This window comes from Mirounga angustirostris, unplaced genomic scaffold, assembly GCF_029215605.1.
Source record: "Mirounga angustirostris isolate CCGP_5_RB_7025 unplaced genomic scaffold, mMirAng1.0.hap1 SCAF_3, whole genome shotgun sequence".
Taxonomy (NCBI): domain Eukaryota; kingdom Metazoa; phylum Chordata; class Mammalia; order Carnivora; family Phocidae; genus Mirounga; species Mirounga angustirostris.
The window spans coordinates 11,794,274-11,808,556 of NW_026991711.1; the positions used below are offsets into that span (position 1 = coordinate 11,794,274).

At 39.3% G+C, this 14,283-nt stretch overlaps 1 protein-coding gene across 1 annotated transcript in view; it reads right to left on the reverse strand.

Annotated features, from left to right (window-relative positions):
• Positions 1–11,910, reverse strand: part of TM9SF2 (transmembrane 9 superfamily member 2) — a 58,657-nt gene extending 46,747 nt beyond the window's left edge. The window contains exon 1 of the mRNA XM_045869656.3: positions 11,539–11,910. Coding sequence (XP_045725612.1) covers positions 11,539–11,709 — 171 coding nt within the window. The 5' untranslated portion in view covers positions 11,710–11,910. The remainder of the gene's footprint in view (positions 1–11,538) is intronic.
• Positions 11,911–14,283: the final 2,373 nt, after the last annotated feature.

The window sequence follows — 14,283 nt, forward strand, 5'->3', positions numbered from 1 at the left end:
GAAGGAATACAGCTATTATATTCTATGGAACTTTCTAGGTTTTAAGTTTCAAAAATCTCTAAGAGCCACATTTCCACCACAGAAGTTAAATCCCATGTGCCACAATTAAGCCTATTCTTACTCTCTCAACCTTGTTCCGTACAAAGTGATCAAGGACAAAGACTTTGAAGCTAGGGTACCTGAGTTTAAATCCTGACTATGACATTTACTAGCTGTGTGATCTTGGGTAAATTTCTTCACTCAGTTTTTTTCCTTTATAGAATGGAATAATAATCCTTGCTTCGAGTGTTTTTGAGAAAATTCAAGAGCAGTGCTTGGTACAAAGTACTAAGTATTTACTATTATGCAAGAATGTCCAATAGAACTGTAAGCAATGATGGACATATTCTTTTTTTTTTTTTTTTTTTAAGATTTTATTTATTTATTTGACTGAGAGAGACACAGCGAGAGAGGGAACACAAGCAGGGGGAGTGGGAGAGGGAGAAGCAGGCTTCCCGCGGAGCAGGGAGCCCAATGCAGGGCTCGATCCCAGGACCTTGGGATCAGGACCTGAGCCAAAGGCAGACGCTTAACGACTGAGCCACCCAGGCGCCCCAATGATGGACATATTCTTATCTGCACTGTCAAATACACATGTGGCCATCTGTCACTTAAAATGTGGTTAGAGCTAGGAGCACCTGGGTGACTTAGTCACTTGAGCGATGGACTCTTGATTTCGGCTCAAGTCATGATCTCAGGGTCCTGGGATGGAGCCCTGAGTTGGGCTCTGCACTCAGCGGGGAGTCTGCTTCTCCCTCTCTCTCTCTCTCTGCCCCTTCCCACCACACACTTTCCCTCTCTCTCTCCTTTAATATCTAATTCCCATTAAATTTACCATATCTGTCAATTTTTCCTAATCTGGTGAAGTAGCTTCACATTCCACTCCTAATAATAAAGGTGTGAGTAAGCATATGTTTTAGCCTTGCTTTGTGATTTATAAGGATGTCTATATTAGGGGCGGCCCACAAATTTTTCCAAAATAACAAACTCCAAAGAACAATTCTTCTTATAAATCTTTCACCTAAAAACAAAATTAATTTTTACACACAACACATAAACAAGTAGGGAACACAAATTCAGTCTAGAGGCAGCATAGCACCAGATTGCTCAGTTCATTCCAAATCCTAAATTTACTCAATAAATATGTGCTTTTGGTCAAGTAGTAATTTTTAACGTGACAAATGTATGAGGTGATAATAAAACAGATAAGAATATAGAAGCTGGTCCATAGTTGGTACACAATAACTATAAGGTAAATGATTAAATAAACATTGCTACTCTTACTATTTCAGAGAAAACAGACATTCCTGAATCTGAATATTTATCAGTATAAGGATAACCTTGAGGGCCCCCCCACCCCGCCGGCTCCCATAAAAGGACACTAAGGCAACAGCCTTCTGATCTACTGTTTATGCCAATTCATTACTCTTTTCTTAGCTATTAGTCTAGGGAAGAGGAAGATGATAATTATCAAGCACAATTCTCATAATAACCTTATGAGCTAGGGATTACTTGCTCTACTTTAAGACAAGGAAATAAGTTCAAAAGCTGGACTGCTAACTCAAAAAAAAAGTGAGGAAACTCAAGTGCCACTTCCATCACTTTTAATTTCTGCTGCTCTCAGTCCTCTACTTTTCTCTTCCTTCTTGTCTCTTCTGACACTTTTCCACATTTACTTTTACAAGAAAGTTAGTCTATCACAAATATCATCACTAAGTTATGGACCTTTTTCTATTATTCAGTGAACTAATCAAAACACACTTGGATATTCAATTCATCCTGGCTATTTCTGTAGCATTTTCATTCTTCCTTTAAATTGTGAGAATCTGAAAATTTAAGAATTATTGTCTCACAAAATGCTAAGAAATGCAAATTACATTTAATGATATATTTAACAAAGAATAGAGCAATTTACAACATATTTGTAAATACGCTACATTTATTTTTTTTTCAAAGATTTTATTTATTTATTTGACAGAGAGAGAGACAGCAAGAGAGGGAACACAAGCAGGGGGAGTGGGAGAGGGAGAAGCAGACTTCCTGCTGAGCAGGGAGCCCAATGCAGGGCTCAATCCCAGGACCCTGGGACCATGACCTGAGCCGAAGGCAGACGTTTAACGACTGAGCCACCCAGGCGCCCCAATATGCTACATTTATAATACTCTATATTTTAAATATCAACTCTTATACTGAAACAAGGAAATTTCAATAATATTTTAAGAATGAGATCCTTGTAGGGACACCTGAGTGGCTCAATCGGTTAAGCTTCTGACTCTTGGTTTCAGCTCACTCAGGTCATGATCTCAGGGTTGTGAGATCGAGCCCAGCATTGGGCTCCATGCTGGGCGTGGAGCCTGCTTGAGATTTTCTCTCCCTCTCCCTCTGCACCCCCCTCCCACCTGCGCACATGCTCTTTCTCAAAAATAATAAATAAATAAATAAATAAATAAATAAATAAATAAATAAACTGCTTTAATGAACAAAATCCTTGTAATATGGCAGTAGAGAAAAATGTTAAAAATTGGAAGGAGAAACGAAATGAGACTGCTAGTGAGTTCATGTGGTTTCCAAAAGTATGCTACAGACATCATGACATTTATCCCTAAAAATATAAACACATACACGCGTAAAACAAATAGGAAAAATATAATCAACTGTTGGCTCTAGAGGTCTAGATGGATATACAGGTGATCATTATACTATTCTGTCAACTTTTTTGAATTTTGAAGACTGTCACAATTAAAAGTTGGAAAAAGAAAAGGCTTTAAAGTTGAGAGTAGACTTTATTCTTCCTATGAAGCAACAAAAGCCAAATCAAAGCAATAAGAAATAAAGACGAAAGAGTAAAATTTAGCGTGGAAAGATGTTCTAGACTAGGAAAGATGACTTCAAAATAAGTATTAAATAGGAGGAAACAGAATATGCAATGTACATGAAAACTGAAGAACACTCCCAAGAAAAAAGATCCTGAACCACCACGAGAAAGTCATTCACTCGACACATTTATTTAGTGGCCACAATACTAGACATTATGAGTGATATAATAATACAAAAGACATGAACACTTGCCTTTGAAGAATTTCTAATCCAGGTGGAGAGACAAGACATACATTCAAGAAAGTAAAAGAAAAAAATGACAAAGCTATTTGTAAGTTCTTGGGGTAGTTACTGAAACCCAAGGGATTTAGTTTTGTTTTGTTTTTTAATCATTAAAATAGCAATGTGCTACAAAAGGACAGTATTTGGTTAATTTTATGGTCACTTTCCACTCTAAGTATCTTTATTTCCCATCCAAAAGTTAATTAAGTGCATCTCCTCCTGGAAATTTGCCTTAAATAGAGTCAGCCAACTCTAAAATATCTCTGACATAACCAGAAAGAGTTTTAAAGGTTACTTACTTCACATTCCTGCTTTCAAAGTGTCCCAAACTGAGTTATTACAAGCATGGAAAGTTGTGACAACATTAAACTTTTTAAGGAAGTTACAGATAAATCCTAAAGCAAAACTTAGACAAAGGAAGACTAATTAAATCCCACCCTAAGAAATTTTTTATGGAAATGGTTTAATTTAGAGTGCTATGGTTTCCCTTCTAAATCCTTCTCCTCCCAAATGTACAATTTTTTTCTGGTCCTAACCTACCCATTCTACATCTGATCCGAGCTTTGGTCACAACTATGCTTTGTTTTATAGCTCTAAGCCACGTGTGCCATGCCACAGGGCTGTGGTTTTTTTTTTTCCTGTTTCCTTGTTCCTTTGGTTTTGCTTTTATTCCACTTGACCTTCCATCACATCGGTCCCAAACCCACCTACAACTGGTTTTCAAGGTAGAAAGAAATATTCTGAGAAGAAATGTAACTCTGAACAAGAATCAAAGCAAGTGACTAGTCACAAAAAGCTCTGAGATACCAAGGCACAGCCACAGAAAAGGAAAACTACGGACAAATGCTTAATATTGGAGGAGTCCACTGTGGGAAAAATTTCAAAGAAGGGAAATCTTAACTCAGACACAAGAAAACAATCCCAATGGAAATGCTGGAACGCATAAATGGATGCTCATGAACTTCGAGTTATCTGACCAGCAATGCCCAGAAGCTGATCTCCTAGATACTAAGGTTCTTCCTTCTATCCCCATCTCACTGAAAAATAGAATTTCAACTTTAGATTGTATCAAATAAAGGAATAAATACAAAATCTGACTCCTTAAAAATTGGTTACACAGGTTAAAACTGCATCAATTGAGGAAGTCAAGGATAATTAGCAGCCAGGGATCTCCAGGGTGAGGCAGAAGAGGTAGAGAGTATTCAGCATGGAAGAAACAGCAGTACCCCAACGTGGTGTGAAGAGCTCAACCTTCAGAATCAGACACTCTAGGAGTTGCATCTTTGCTTCACCACTTACTAGGTATATACATTTGAGAGAGTTACTCCATCTTATTCAGCTTCAGTTTCCCCATTTACAAATGACAGGATTGTTCTGAGGATTAACTAAGGCATCCACAAAGTACACAAACTGCAGTCTTTATCGTTATTATTAGCATAGGTGAGAAATAGGTTTGAAAGTTGAGAATAAGAGCAAAGAAAATATATTTCAAAAGTTTCCTCCAAAGGCTTTCATCAATACTTAGTTAATTTTAACCAACTGAGCCACCCAGGCGCCCCGTTATGACTTAGTTAATTTTAATGGCAACAGAGAAAGACCTTGTAACTTTGTAGAGCACATTTAAAGTGGCTACAATTAACTACAAAGCTTACTAATAGGACACTGATAAAAAAGTGCAAAGAAGAATAAGAAGTAAGAGCTTCAAGAACGGGGCTCTGGGGCGCCTGGGTGGCTCAGTCGTTAAGCGTCTGCCTTCGGCTCAGGTCATGATCCCGGGGTCCTGGGATCGAGTCCCGCATCAGGCTCCCTGCTCGGCAGGGAGCCTGCTTCTCCCTCTCCCACTCCCCCTGCTTGTGTTCCCTCTCTCGCTGTGTCTCTCTCTGTCCTATAAATAAATAAGAAAGAACGGGGCTCTAAGGTCCACAGAGCACAGACCGGTCTCTAGAATTTGTGTGTGTGGGGTGGGGGTTTATAAGCACATGTCTGTGGCTTTGTTTCGGATGTTCAAAAATACCCCTTGCGAAGGGCTTCCCTCTGTGGAGAGCCAACAGCACCAGGACAGTATTTCATCCAAGTGGACCTTGCTTGCTCTCCCAATCATAGCTCTCAGGTCCACTATAATGAATAATCGCAGTTTTACAATAATTTTATTCAAAAAATTTAATTTCTGAAAGCAAACTTTCTAAGCTCCATGTACTTTTTCCACAGAAAAGAAAAACAATTGTTGAAAGGCGAATTTATCATAATCAAAGTCATTCCATGCCAAATTTCATATTTGAAACATTATCAGTAACCCACATACACTGATTAGTTTCCAGAAGCTAAGAATCAATCTCTTATTCCAGAGAAAACTCTGATAATGTGAAACTAAATACCGATAAGTAAATATATATCAATTTTATCAATAAGTGCAAACGTAATTGTATTTTTTTAGATAGTTCAAAATCTTCAAATTGTATCTATGGTCAAATTAAAACAAGTAAAATACACAGTATGTCTGTTCAAAGCAACATTTGGAATTGCTTTCTTCAATTTTACTTATTCCATATTTAGAGGCAACTGCTCCCAAAATAACAGACACACAATTTATTAAACATTTCTAAACATAACTACCAAGAAAGAACATTTAAAAGTCTAATTCTGGTAAAAGTGTCACTATAACAGATGACATGATACTATACCTAAAACCTTAAGGACTCCACCAAAAAACTATCGGAAGTAATAAATGAATTCAGTAAAGTTGCAGGACACAATATACAGAAATCTGTCACATTTCTATTCATTAATGAAGTAGCAGAAAGGGAAATTAAGAAAACTATGCTATTTACAATTACCCCCCAAAGAATAAAATACCTAGAAGTAACTTTAACAAAGGATGTGAAAGACCCGTACTCTGAAAACTACAGAGCACTGATAAAAGAAACTGAAGATGACACAAACAAATGGAAAGATATATCATGCTCACGGATTAGAAAAATAGTTAAAATGTCCATACTACCTAAAGCAATCTATAGATTCAATGTAATCCCTATCAAAATACCAGTAGTATTTTTCACAGAACTAGAACAAATAAACCTAAAATTCATATGGAACCACAAAAGACCCTGAATAGCCAAAGTAATCTGGAGAAAGAACAAAGCTAAAGGATTCAGCAATCCCAGATTTCAAGACATACTACAAAGCTACAGTAATCAAAACAGTATGATCCTGGCACAAAAACACACAGATCAATGCAACAGGATAAAGACCCCAGAAATAAACCCACACTTATATGGTCAATTAATCTACGACAAAGGAGGCAGGAATTTACAACGGGGAAAAGAGAGTCTCTTCAATAAATGGTGCTTGGAAGACTGGACCACTTTCTTATACCATACACAAAATGAAACTCAAAATAGATTAAAGATCTAAATGTGAGACCTGAAATCACAAAACTAGAAGAAAACATAGGCAGTAATCTCTTTGACATCAGCCTTAGCAACATATTTACAGGTATGTTTCCCCAGGCAAGGGAAACAAAAGCAAAAACAAACTATTGGGACTACACCGAACTACAAAGCTTTTGCACAGCAAAGGAAACCATCAACAAAATGAAAAGAAAACCTACTGAATGGGAGAAGATATATCTGATAAAAGATATATCCGTTAATATCCAAAATATTATATAAAGACCTCGTAGGGTACCTGTGTGGCTCAGTCAGTTAAGCATCGCCTCCGGCTCAGATCACGATCCCAGGGTCCTGGGATTGAGTCTCGCATCAAGCTCCCTGCTCAGCAGGGAGTGTGCTTCTCCCTCTGTCCCCCTTCTCTCCCCCTGGCTCATGCTCACTCTCTCTCTTTTTCTCTCTCTCAAAAATAAATAAAATCTTTTAAAAAGAAAAAAGGACCTTGTACAATGTAATACTAAAAAACAAAATAACCTAATTAAAAAATGGGCAAATGACCTGAATAGACATTTTTCCAAAGACATCCATATGGCCAACAGACACATGAAAAGATGCTCAACATCACTCACCATCAGGGAAATGCAATCAAAATCACAATGAGATATCACCTCACACCTGTCAGAATGGCTAAAATCAAGAAGACAAGAAACAACAAGGTTGGCAAGGATGTGGAGAAAAAGGAACCCTTGTGCACTGTTGGTGGGAATATAAACTGGTGCAGCCACCGTGGAAAACAGGATGGAGGTTCCTCAAAATATTAAAAATAGAAATACCATACAATCCAGTAATTCCACTACTGAGCATTTACCCAAAGAAAACGAAAATGCTAATGTGAAAATACATATGCACCCTATGTTTATTGCAGCATTTTTTATAATAGCCAAGATATGGAAGCAACCTAAGCGTCCATTGATAAAGAAAATGTGGTACACACACAGAAATATTACTCAGCCATAGAAAAGAATAAGATCTTGCCATTTGCAACATTATAGACAACCTAGAGGGTGTGATACTAAGTGAAATAAGTCAGACAAAGACAAATACTGTATGATTTCATTCATATGTGTAATCTAAAAAGCAAAACAAAGGAATAAACAACAACAAAAAAAGCAGAAACAGATCCATAAATACAAAGAACATACTGGTGGTTGCCAGAGGGGAAAGGGATGTGGTGTTGGGCAAAATGGATGAAGGGGAGTGGAAAGCACAGGCTTCCAGTTATGGAATGAGTAAGTTGCAGGGATGAAAGGTACAGCACAGGGAATATAATCAATGGTGTTGTAATAGTGTTGTATGAGAGTTGTAGAGTTGTCCCATTACTACGGTGCACACCTAACTAAAACTAATGTAACTGTGTCAACTACAATTTTTTAAAAAGTATGATTCTGACTGTTTCCTTTTTATTAAAAAATTGTTAAACATTTAAACATTTTTTTTTAAACACCAAGGGGTATATTTGGTCATTTTTCCTTACTGGACAGGAAAGGAATTCTTAATCTTTCATCTAAGAACACAATCTACACATCAAACAGTAAAAAAGTGGCAGATGTTCTGGAGAGTTTAATTGTTAGGTCTGAATCCATGTTGACAAGCCAACAATTAATTGAAAGTTAAATGCAGCAACAGTACGCTGCTCACTGATCAGCTATTCGCCATCAGAATGCCACTCAGCACACTGAAGACCAACCTAAAGCTAAACAGCATGCAGCGGCTAACTGAAATGATCAAAACTTTTACAAGGTAGATTAGAACTGCACATTTTCCTCTGTGAAGATCTATTAACTTCTGATCAGGGCTTTATTCTATTTATTGCAGTCAACACATTGTCCCTTGATTTAAGGAAGTAAAATGGATTCTAGAGGAAAAGAACACCACAGTTCAATCCTTTTATTACTATGGTTTCAAAAACTAACAACACAAGACAAATAAAAGAAAAAAATTAAAAGAGAAACCTTAATGGCAATGAAAGTAATACACCGTTAAAGTTTTCCATACCATCACACAGCTATTAAAATAAATAAAAATTATAAAATATTCTGGAGACATAGGGAATCATTTAGCTAAAGGTATTATAAATCAAACCTCTTTTTTTTTTCAAACCTATCTTTTTTGAAAGAAACCTGGCAATATTAAATAGAGCTATAAAATTGCTTCTTGCCTTTGACCTAGTAATTTTATATTTGGGAGTATGTAAGTAATTCCTGCTAAATACATTCTAGCGAAGTTATTTATAACAGAAAAAAACCGGGACCAATCGCAATGCCCTATTGGCAAGAAATGGTTAAACACACAGTACAGTAATAGGATAAAATACTATATGGCCAATAAAAACCAGTAAGAATGTGCACTATGTTGATATTCAAATGTATGTACATGTAGTGATAGTAAGTTAAAAAACAAGGAATCCACAGGACACAGTCACAGTATTTACGAAGGCTAATAAAGATCATAAATCAGAAGTTAGAGCAATATAAATAGAATTTTGTGTTCACTGGACTCCTATTTCTCTGCCAGTAATTTGAACATAAAATAATTTTGAGAGGAGAAAATGACCAAATTCTCAGGGTTCTTTTGATTGTCTCTCAATAATATACATAGTGAGCTAAATGCAGGACACTCTACATGTAATGACTACACTACAAAAATTACACATGCTGAGGATATACTTGTTTCATCTCTATACTTATGTTTTATAATACCACAACTAATAAATACTGTGCTTTTTCGCTAACAAATGCAAAACACTTTTCAAGGGGAAGAGATAAGCAAATATGATCATCCCTATCTTACAGATGGAAAAACTGATGGAAACAGTATCAGTGTCCTACCCAACTCATCCAACTCCTGATTTCCTATGCTAACAGCATCTTCTGGAAATAATTTTTCCCACTCACAATATTTTACTTTTCATTGTTTATTTTAAAAATAATTCCCTTCAGCTTTTCTGAAGAGTAGATACATGACTGACCTCCTTAAATATGAAATATGAGGGAAAAATCAATACTCTGGACTGAAGTAATGAAAATTTGAACTATTTACTGTTTTTCTCCTCTGAGAGGCAAGAGGAAGATACATTAAAGTTTACTTCAAATTCTCTATCCTAGTTAGTCAAATATAGGAAAAAACTGCTAAAGTTCCATCTTTCTGCTCTTCTAACAGTTGTTTCCATTGACCGTGAGAGCAGCTGTTAACAAAGATGAAATCTAAACATTTCAGGAAAAAGAAGTTTTGCCTTGCCTGTTTTATCCCTATAGCTTTGAAAATTAAAAATCCCAAAGAAGTCCCCCAAATTAACCAAAAGTTAACTTAAAAAGTAGCTACTTAAAGGCCCTGTTGAGAAACCAAGTATCATCTTAGAGGCAGACCACCTGTAAATTTCACTCATTAATTTTCTAAAGTCCATCTCAAATGTCACTTTCTTTCTGCAGCTTTCCCCTAAAGACACCAATCCACAGATGTTTCCTCGTTTGTGTTTTAAGGCACTTTGGACATACATCTTTTATAACATATCAGATTTCAATAATCTGTTCATAAGCGTATGTCCTTTACTTTGAAGTCCCTAGAAGACAGGGATACATTTTTTGTCTCTAAGGCACTAGGAACACAATAGAGGACTGCCGTTAAATTTAAACTGAAAGACCAAACACTAGGTTTTAAAGCTTGGTTACTAAAATATTTAACAGTAAAACCAGTATGCTTTCAAGACTAGCTCTCTCTTCCACTTGCAAGCACTATATATTCTTTCAGTCATAACTCTCAAAGAGTGAAAGCTTCTTGCACTGCAGGGTATGAAAGTTAAACTATGCAAGTGGTAACTGCTGACTTGAGTAAACCTTAAAGATCTTTTAGAGATCCAAGATTTTAAAAACAAACTGTAAAATGCTATGAAAAATTTAACAGCTTATTTAATGCCCTAAAATAAGCTTGAAATTCATTGCTACAGTAAAGCTAGCAGTAATAAAATAAACACCAGCTTTTAAAAATAAAATCAAACTTAGTAAATAAACCTATTTATAGACCGTAAAAGTTTGCCGAACGATTACTTGAATTGTTAAAATTATTAATGGTTTCAAAGACACGCTCATGCCCCAATGGTAGGTGTTAGCAACTTAAAAATAATTGTTATGTGCACCGTGATGCTCTACACCGAATAACCTAAAATCAAGTTACTTATGCCTCTTCACTAGCAGTTAGTTTACCTTGAGTGTAAAGATCATAAGAGATCAAAGTTTTCAAAATTTGCCCTAGGAAGAAAACGCGTTTCTCCTGTCATCTACTCCTTTTAAGTCTTTAAAACACTCTCAGAGAAAACTAACTGGTGGGATCTTATGCATTTTTTGCATGTTAAAAATATTTTTTTTAACTTAAAAGGTAGAAATTAACGGTCTCAACCATTACAGCAACTTTTTATTAATGCAGTTTATGCGGTTTGGGTGTTAAGCAACAAACTGCTAAGCGTTAAGTTAATATACCAATGTCCTAGAAAGAAACAAGCTCTCAAAACCAACCAGGAGTTCCAAGAAAGTAGAGTAAGATGGGAAGCAATGAAATAAAAAGTATCTGGAAGACCTGGCCGTCCACTTCCTGGAGTGCGTGACACAGGGCTGTGAGCGAACACTCACCCATGGAACGCTTGCTGACCTGCATGCACCCAACTCCAACAGAGCGCCATACATACAGAGTCCCTGTTTCCTGGCAAACTGAATACAGCTGCTCGTGCTACCTGGACCTCTAGACGGGAGGCGAGCCTGAGGCTCACTGAGTCCCGCAGAATTTACCCCCAAAGGCCGTTCCAGAACCTCCGACCTACGGCCCGGCCGAACCCAAACACTTCTTGGGACACCGGATCCAACCCGGCTACGCCCCCTTCCCCTTCCGCTCGCACCTCAGCTCCCTGGGTAAGGGGAGGCTCCCCGTCGGTCAGAGCACTCAAGGTCCGCCAGGCCTCACCCACCTTACACTCGTCACTCTTTTTTTCTTCTTCGCAGAAGTTGACGGGCGCCAGGCCGGGCAGGTAGAAGGCGGCGCCCGGGCGCGGGCCTGGGGCCGCCTCCAGCAGGAGCAGCACCAGCAGCAGCGGCCCCGGCCACCGAGGTTGCGACAACGCCGGCAGCCTCGCGCTCATGACGGCTGTTTCGGGGAAAGGGCAGCCGAGCCGAGGGGGTGAAGAGGGAAGGAGGGACGGGAAGCCTTGGACACGACCACAAGACCGCGGGAGCTGAGCAAGGACCGCTCCACGATGGACAGTTCCGGTTACGCTAGGAGACACCGCCGGTCCCGCAACAGAAACCGAACCGAAGCTCGACAGAGCATGCGCAACGCCGCCTGCACATGCTCAGTGAGAGGGGCCGCAAGCCCCGGGAGGAGTTTCCGGGAGGGAGCGTGGAGGAAATCCACTTTCCAGGTTTTCAGCCGGCCGATTGGTGGTTGCCTGCTTCCGCGTTCACGGTCCCATTACAAATTCTGATTTAGAGTTCCCTTGGGGCGTCGGCGAGCGCCCCACTGTCGGGCTGGTGCCTCCAGCTTGCCGCTTTGGTTCAGTTTCCCATAACAATCACGAGGTTTCCTCCCCACATGCCCGCAGCACATCAACCCCTGTTACAGGGTTGGTGCTCCAGAAAGTACCTGCGGATGGAGGCGGCGTTGGCGGCAGGAAGAAGTTCGGGAGACACCTGGTTGGGAGCAGGATATGGAAACAAATGAGGAAGAACTAGCCAGAAAGTCTCAAATACTCACTCAGGTGTTTGCACGGACAGGTTCCAAGTATTGGATGCCTTGGGGCATTCTTGCGTGAGACAATGATTGTTTGCACAGAATAAGGATCTCTAAGGATGAGTGGAAATGATGTGGGGAGAAAAACGAGTAGGCGAACAGAAGATAGTGTTGACATTTCTTCGCAGAGAAAGGCAAGAGTTAAGTGACGAAAGTAGTTCTAGTGAAATAGCAATCTGGTATTACCTTTGAGCAAGTTTCTGTCCCCTTATTGAAATGACGCGATGACCATGTTTGTATGTGCACTTATGCATTTGAGTTTGTGTGTGAATTTTCTTGAGTATTTTTCAAGTAGTAACTTGCTTTTGGTGACATAAAGTCAATTCAGTTGAGCTTTAGAAAGAATACCTTGTAAGAATGCATCCACTTAGACTATATAGCAAGGAATCAAAACCCGGGAGTACCTCCAGCTCAAGAATGGGCAAATTTGCTGAATGGGTAATTCAGGAAAGTGGAGCCCCATGAGATTCTATCTAAATTCTTGTGGGTGTTTGCACGTTTCCTCCCCTGGAAAGTTTACAACGTTCATTAAATTTTCAAAGGGATCTCTGACTCTACAAAAAAGGTTAAGAACCATTGCTCTGTACTGTGGAGTAATCAGAACAATGAAAGATAAAAATGCTTGCAACTACTATCTAGTTAATGTGACCTCGAGCAACTTAATTAATCCAGTCCGGGGTAGTAGAACTGGAAAGAAGAGAGAAAAGAATGTCCATCTTCTTAAGGTTGTTGTGAAGATTAAATGGAAAAAAAAAAAAAAGTATGCTAAACGCTGAGCACACTGCTTAGCACAGAGAAATCACAGCCATTTTTATAACAAAAGCCAAGCTAGCAGGGGCCTGAGCGTGGTCTTCCTCTCTGCACCCTCTTCCTCCAGCAATTTAATTAACATATCTGTTGAACATCCACTTTGACCTAGGGAAAAGGGTTTATTCTGTACTTGAAGTTAGAGAGACTTCCAACATAAGAGGAAGCAGATGTTTTCCATTTAGAAAGGAGAGGGAAGGAAAAGTAACATTTTTGTTCACTCTTTTATTTTTCCTTGACCTTCACTATCTCACTGCCCACCCCCAACCCTTCTTCGCCCAGTTTTCCCCATCTCAGGAAATGGCACCGCTGCCCCTTGCTCCAGAACCCAAACCTGGGAGATAACCTAAATGTCTCATTCCCTCACTCTCAACATACAGTCCAACAAGTTCTGCTCGCTGGGCGCTGAACAAGACTTAAATCCTTTCCATGTCGGCAGCCATACCCTAGTCCAAGCCAAAATCTTAGATCCCCTGAACTACTTACTGCCTTTCAATTTCCATTCTTGCCAAGAGCGATCTTATAAAATCTTTAAGTCCCTCAAAACCGTTCTGCTTAAACCCGACACTTCACGCTGCTTGTCACTATCTGGAATTAACGTGGTTTTGTTTACAGTCTCACTCCCCGTTTATATGTAAATCTGTGGGAATAAGGACTTTGTGTCTACATCCCACATCTCTACATCCCCAGAGCCTAGAGCAGCGTGTGTGTCACATAAAGGAGACGAGAGGAGCAAGTAAACTGGAAAGCACTACAGGACTAGAACTGGCCAGACCACAGAAATTCTAAATCTGAATTTACGATCGCAGAATGTCAGAGCTGAAATAAACCTCAGGTTTTCCAGATACATTTAATCTTTTATAGAACAAAGGGGAGTGACAGCCCGCAGACAATCAGCTATTCATTGAGGCTGAGACCGCAGCAGTCTGGGGGTTCAAGGCGGTCCCCAACCTTCTTTCCTCCGAACCCCGCCGCCTCTTTAACCCCGGTAACTCAACATCATCAAAAACCCGGAGAAGTGGAGTGCTCCTGAATAAATGGTCTCCGGACTCCAGTCGCAAACCTGTCTGACCAGAGCGCGGACAGCGCAGGCGCAGGGCCAGCATGCGGCCCCTCCCCT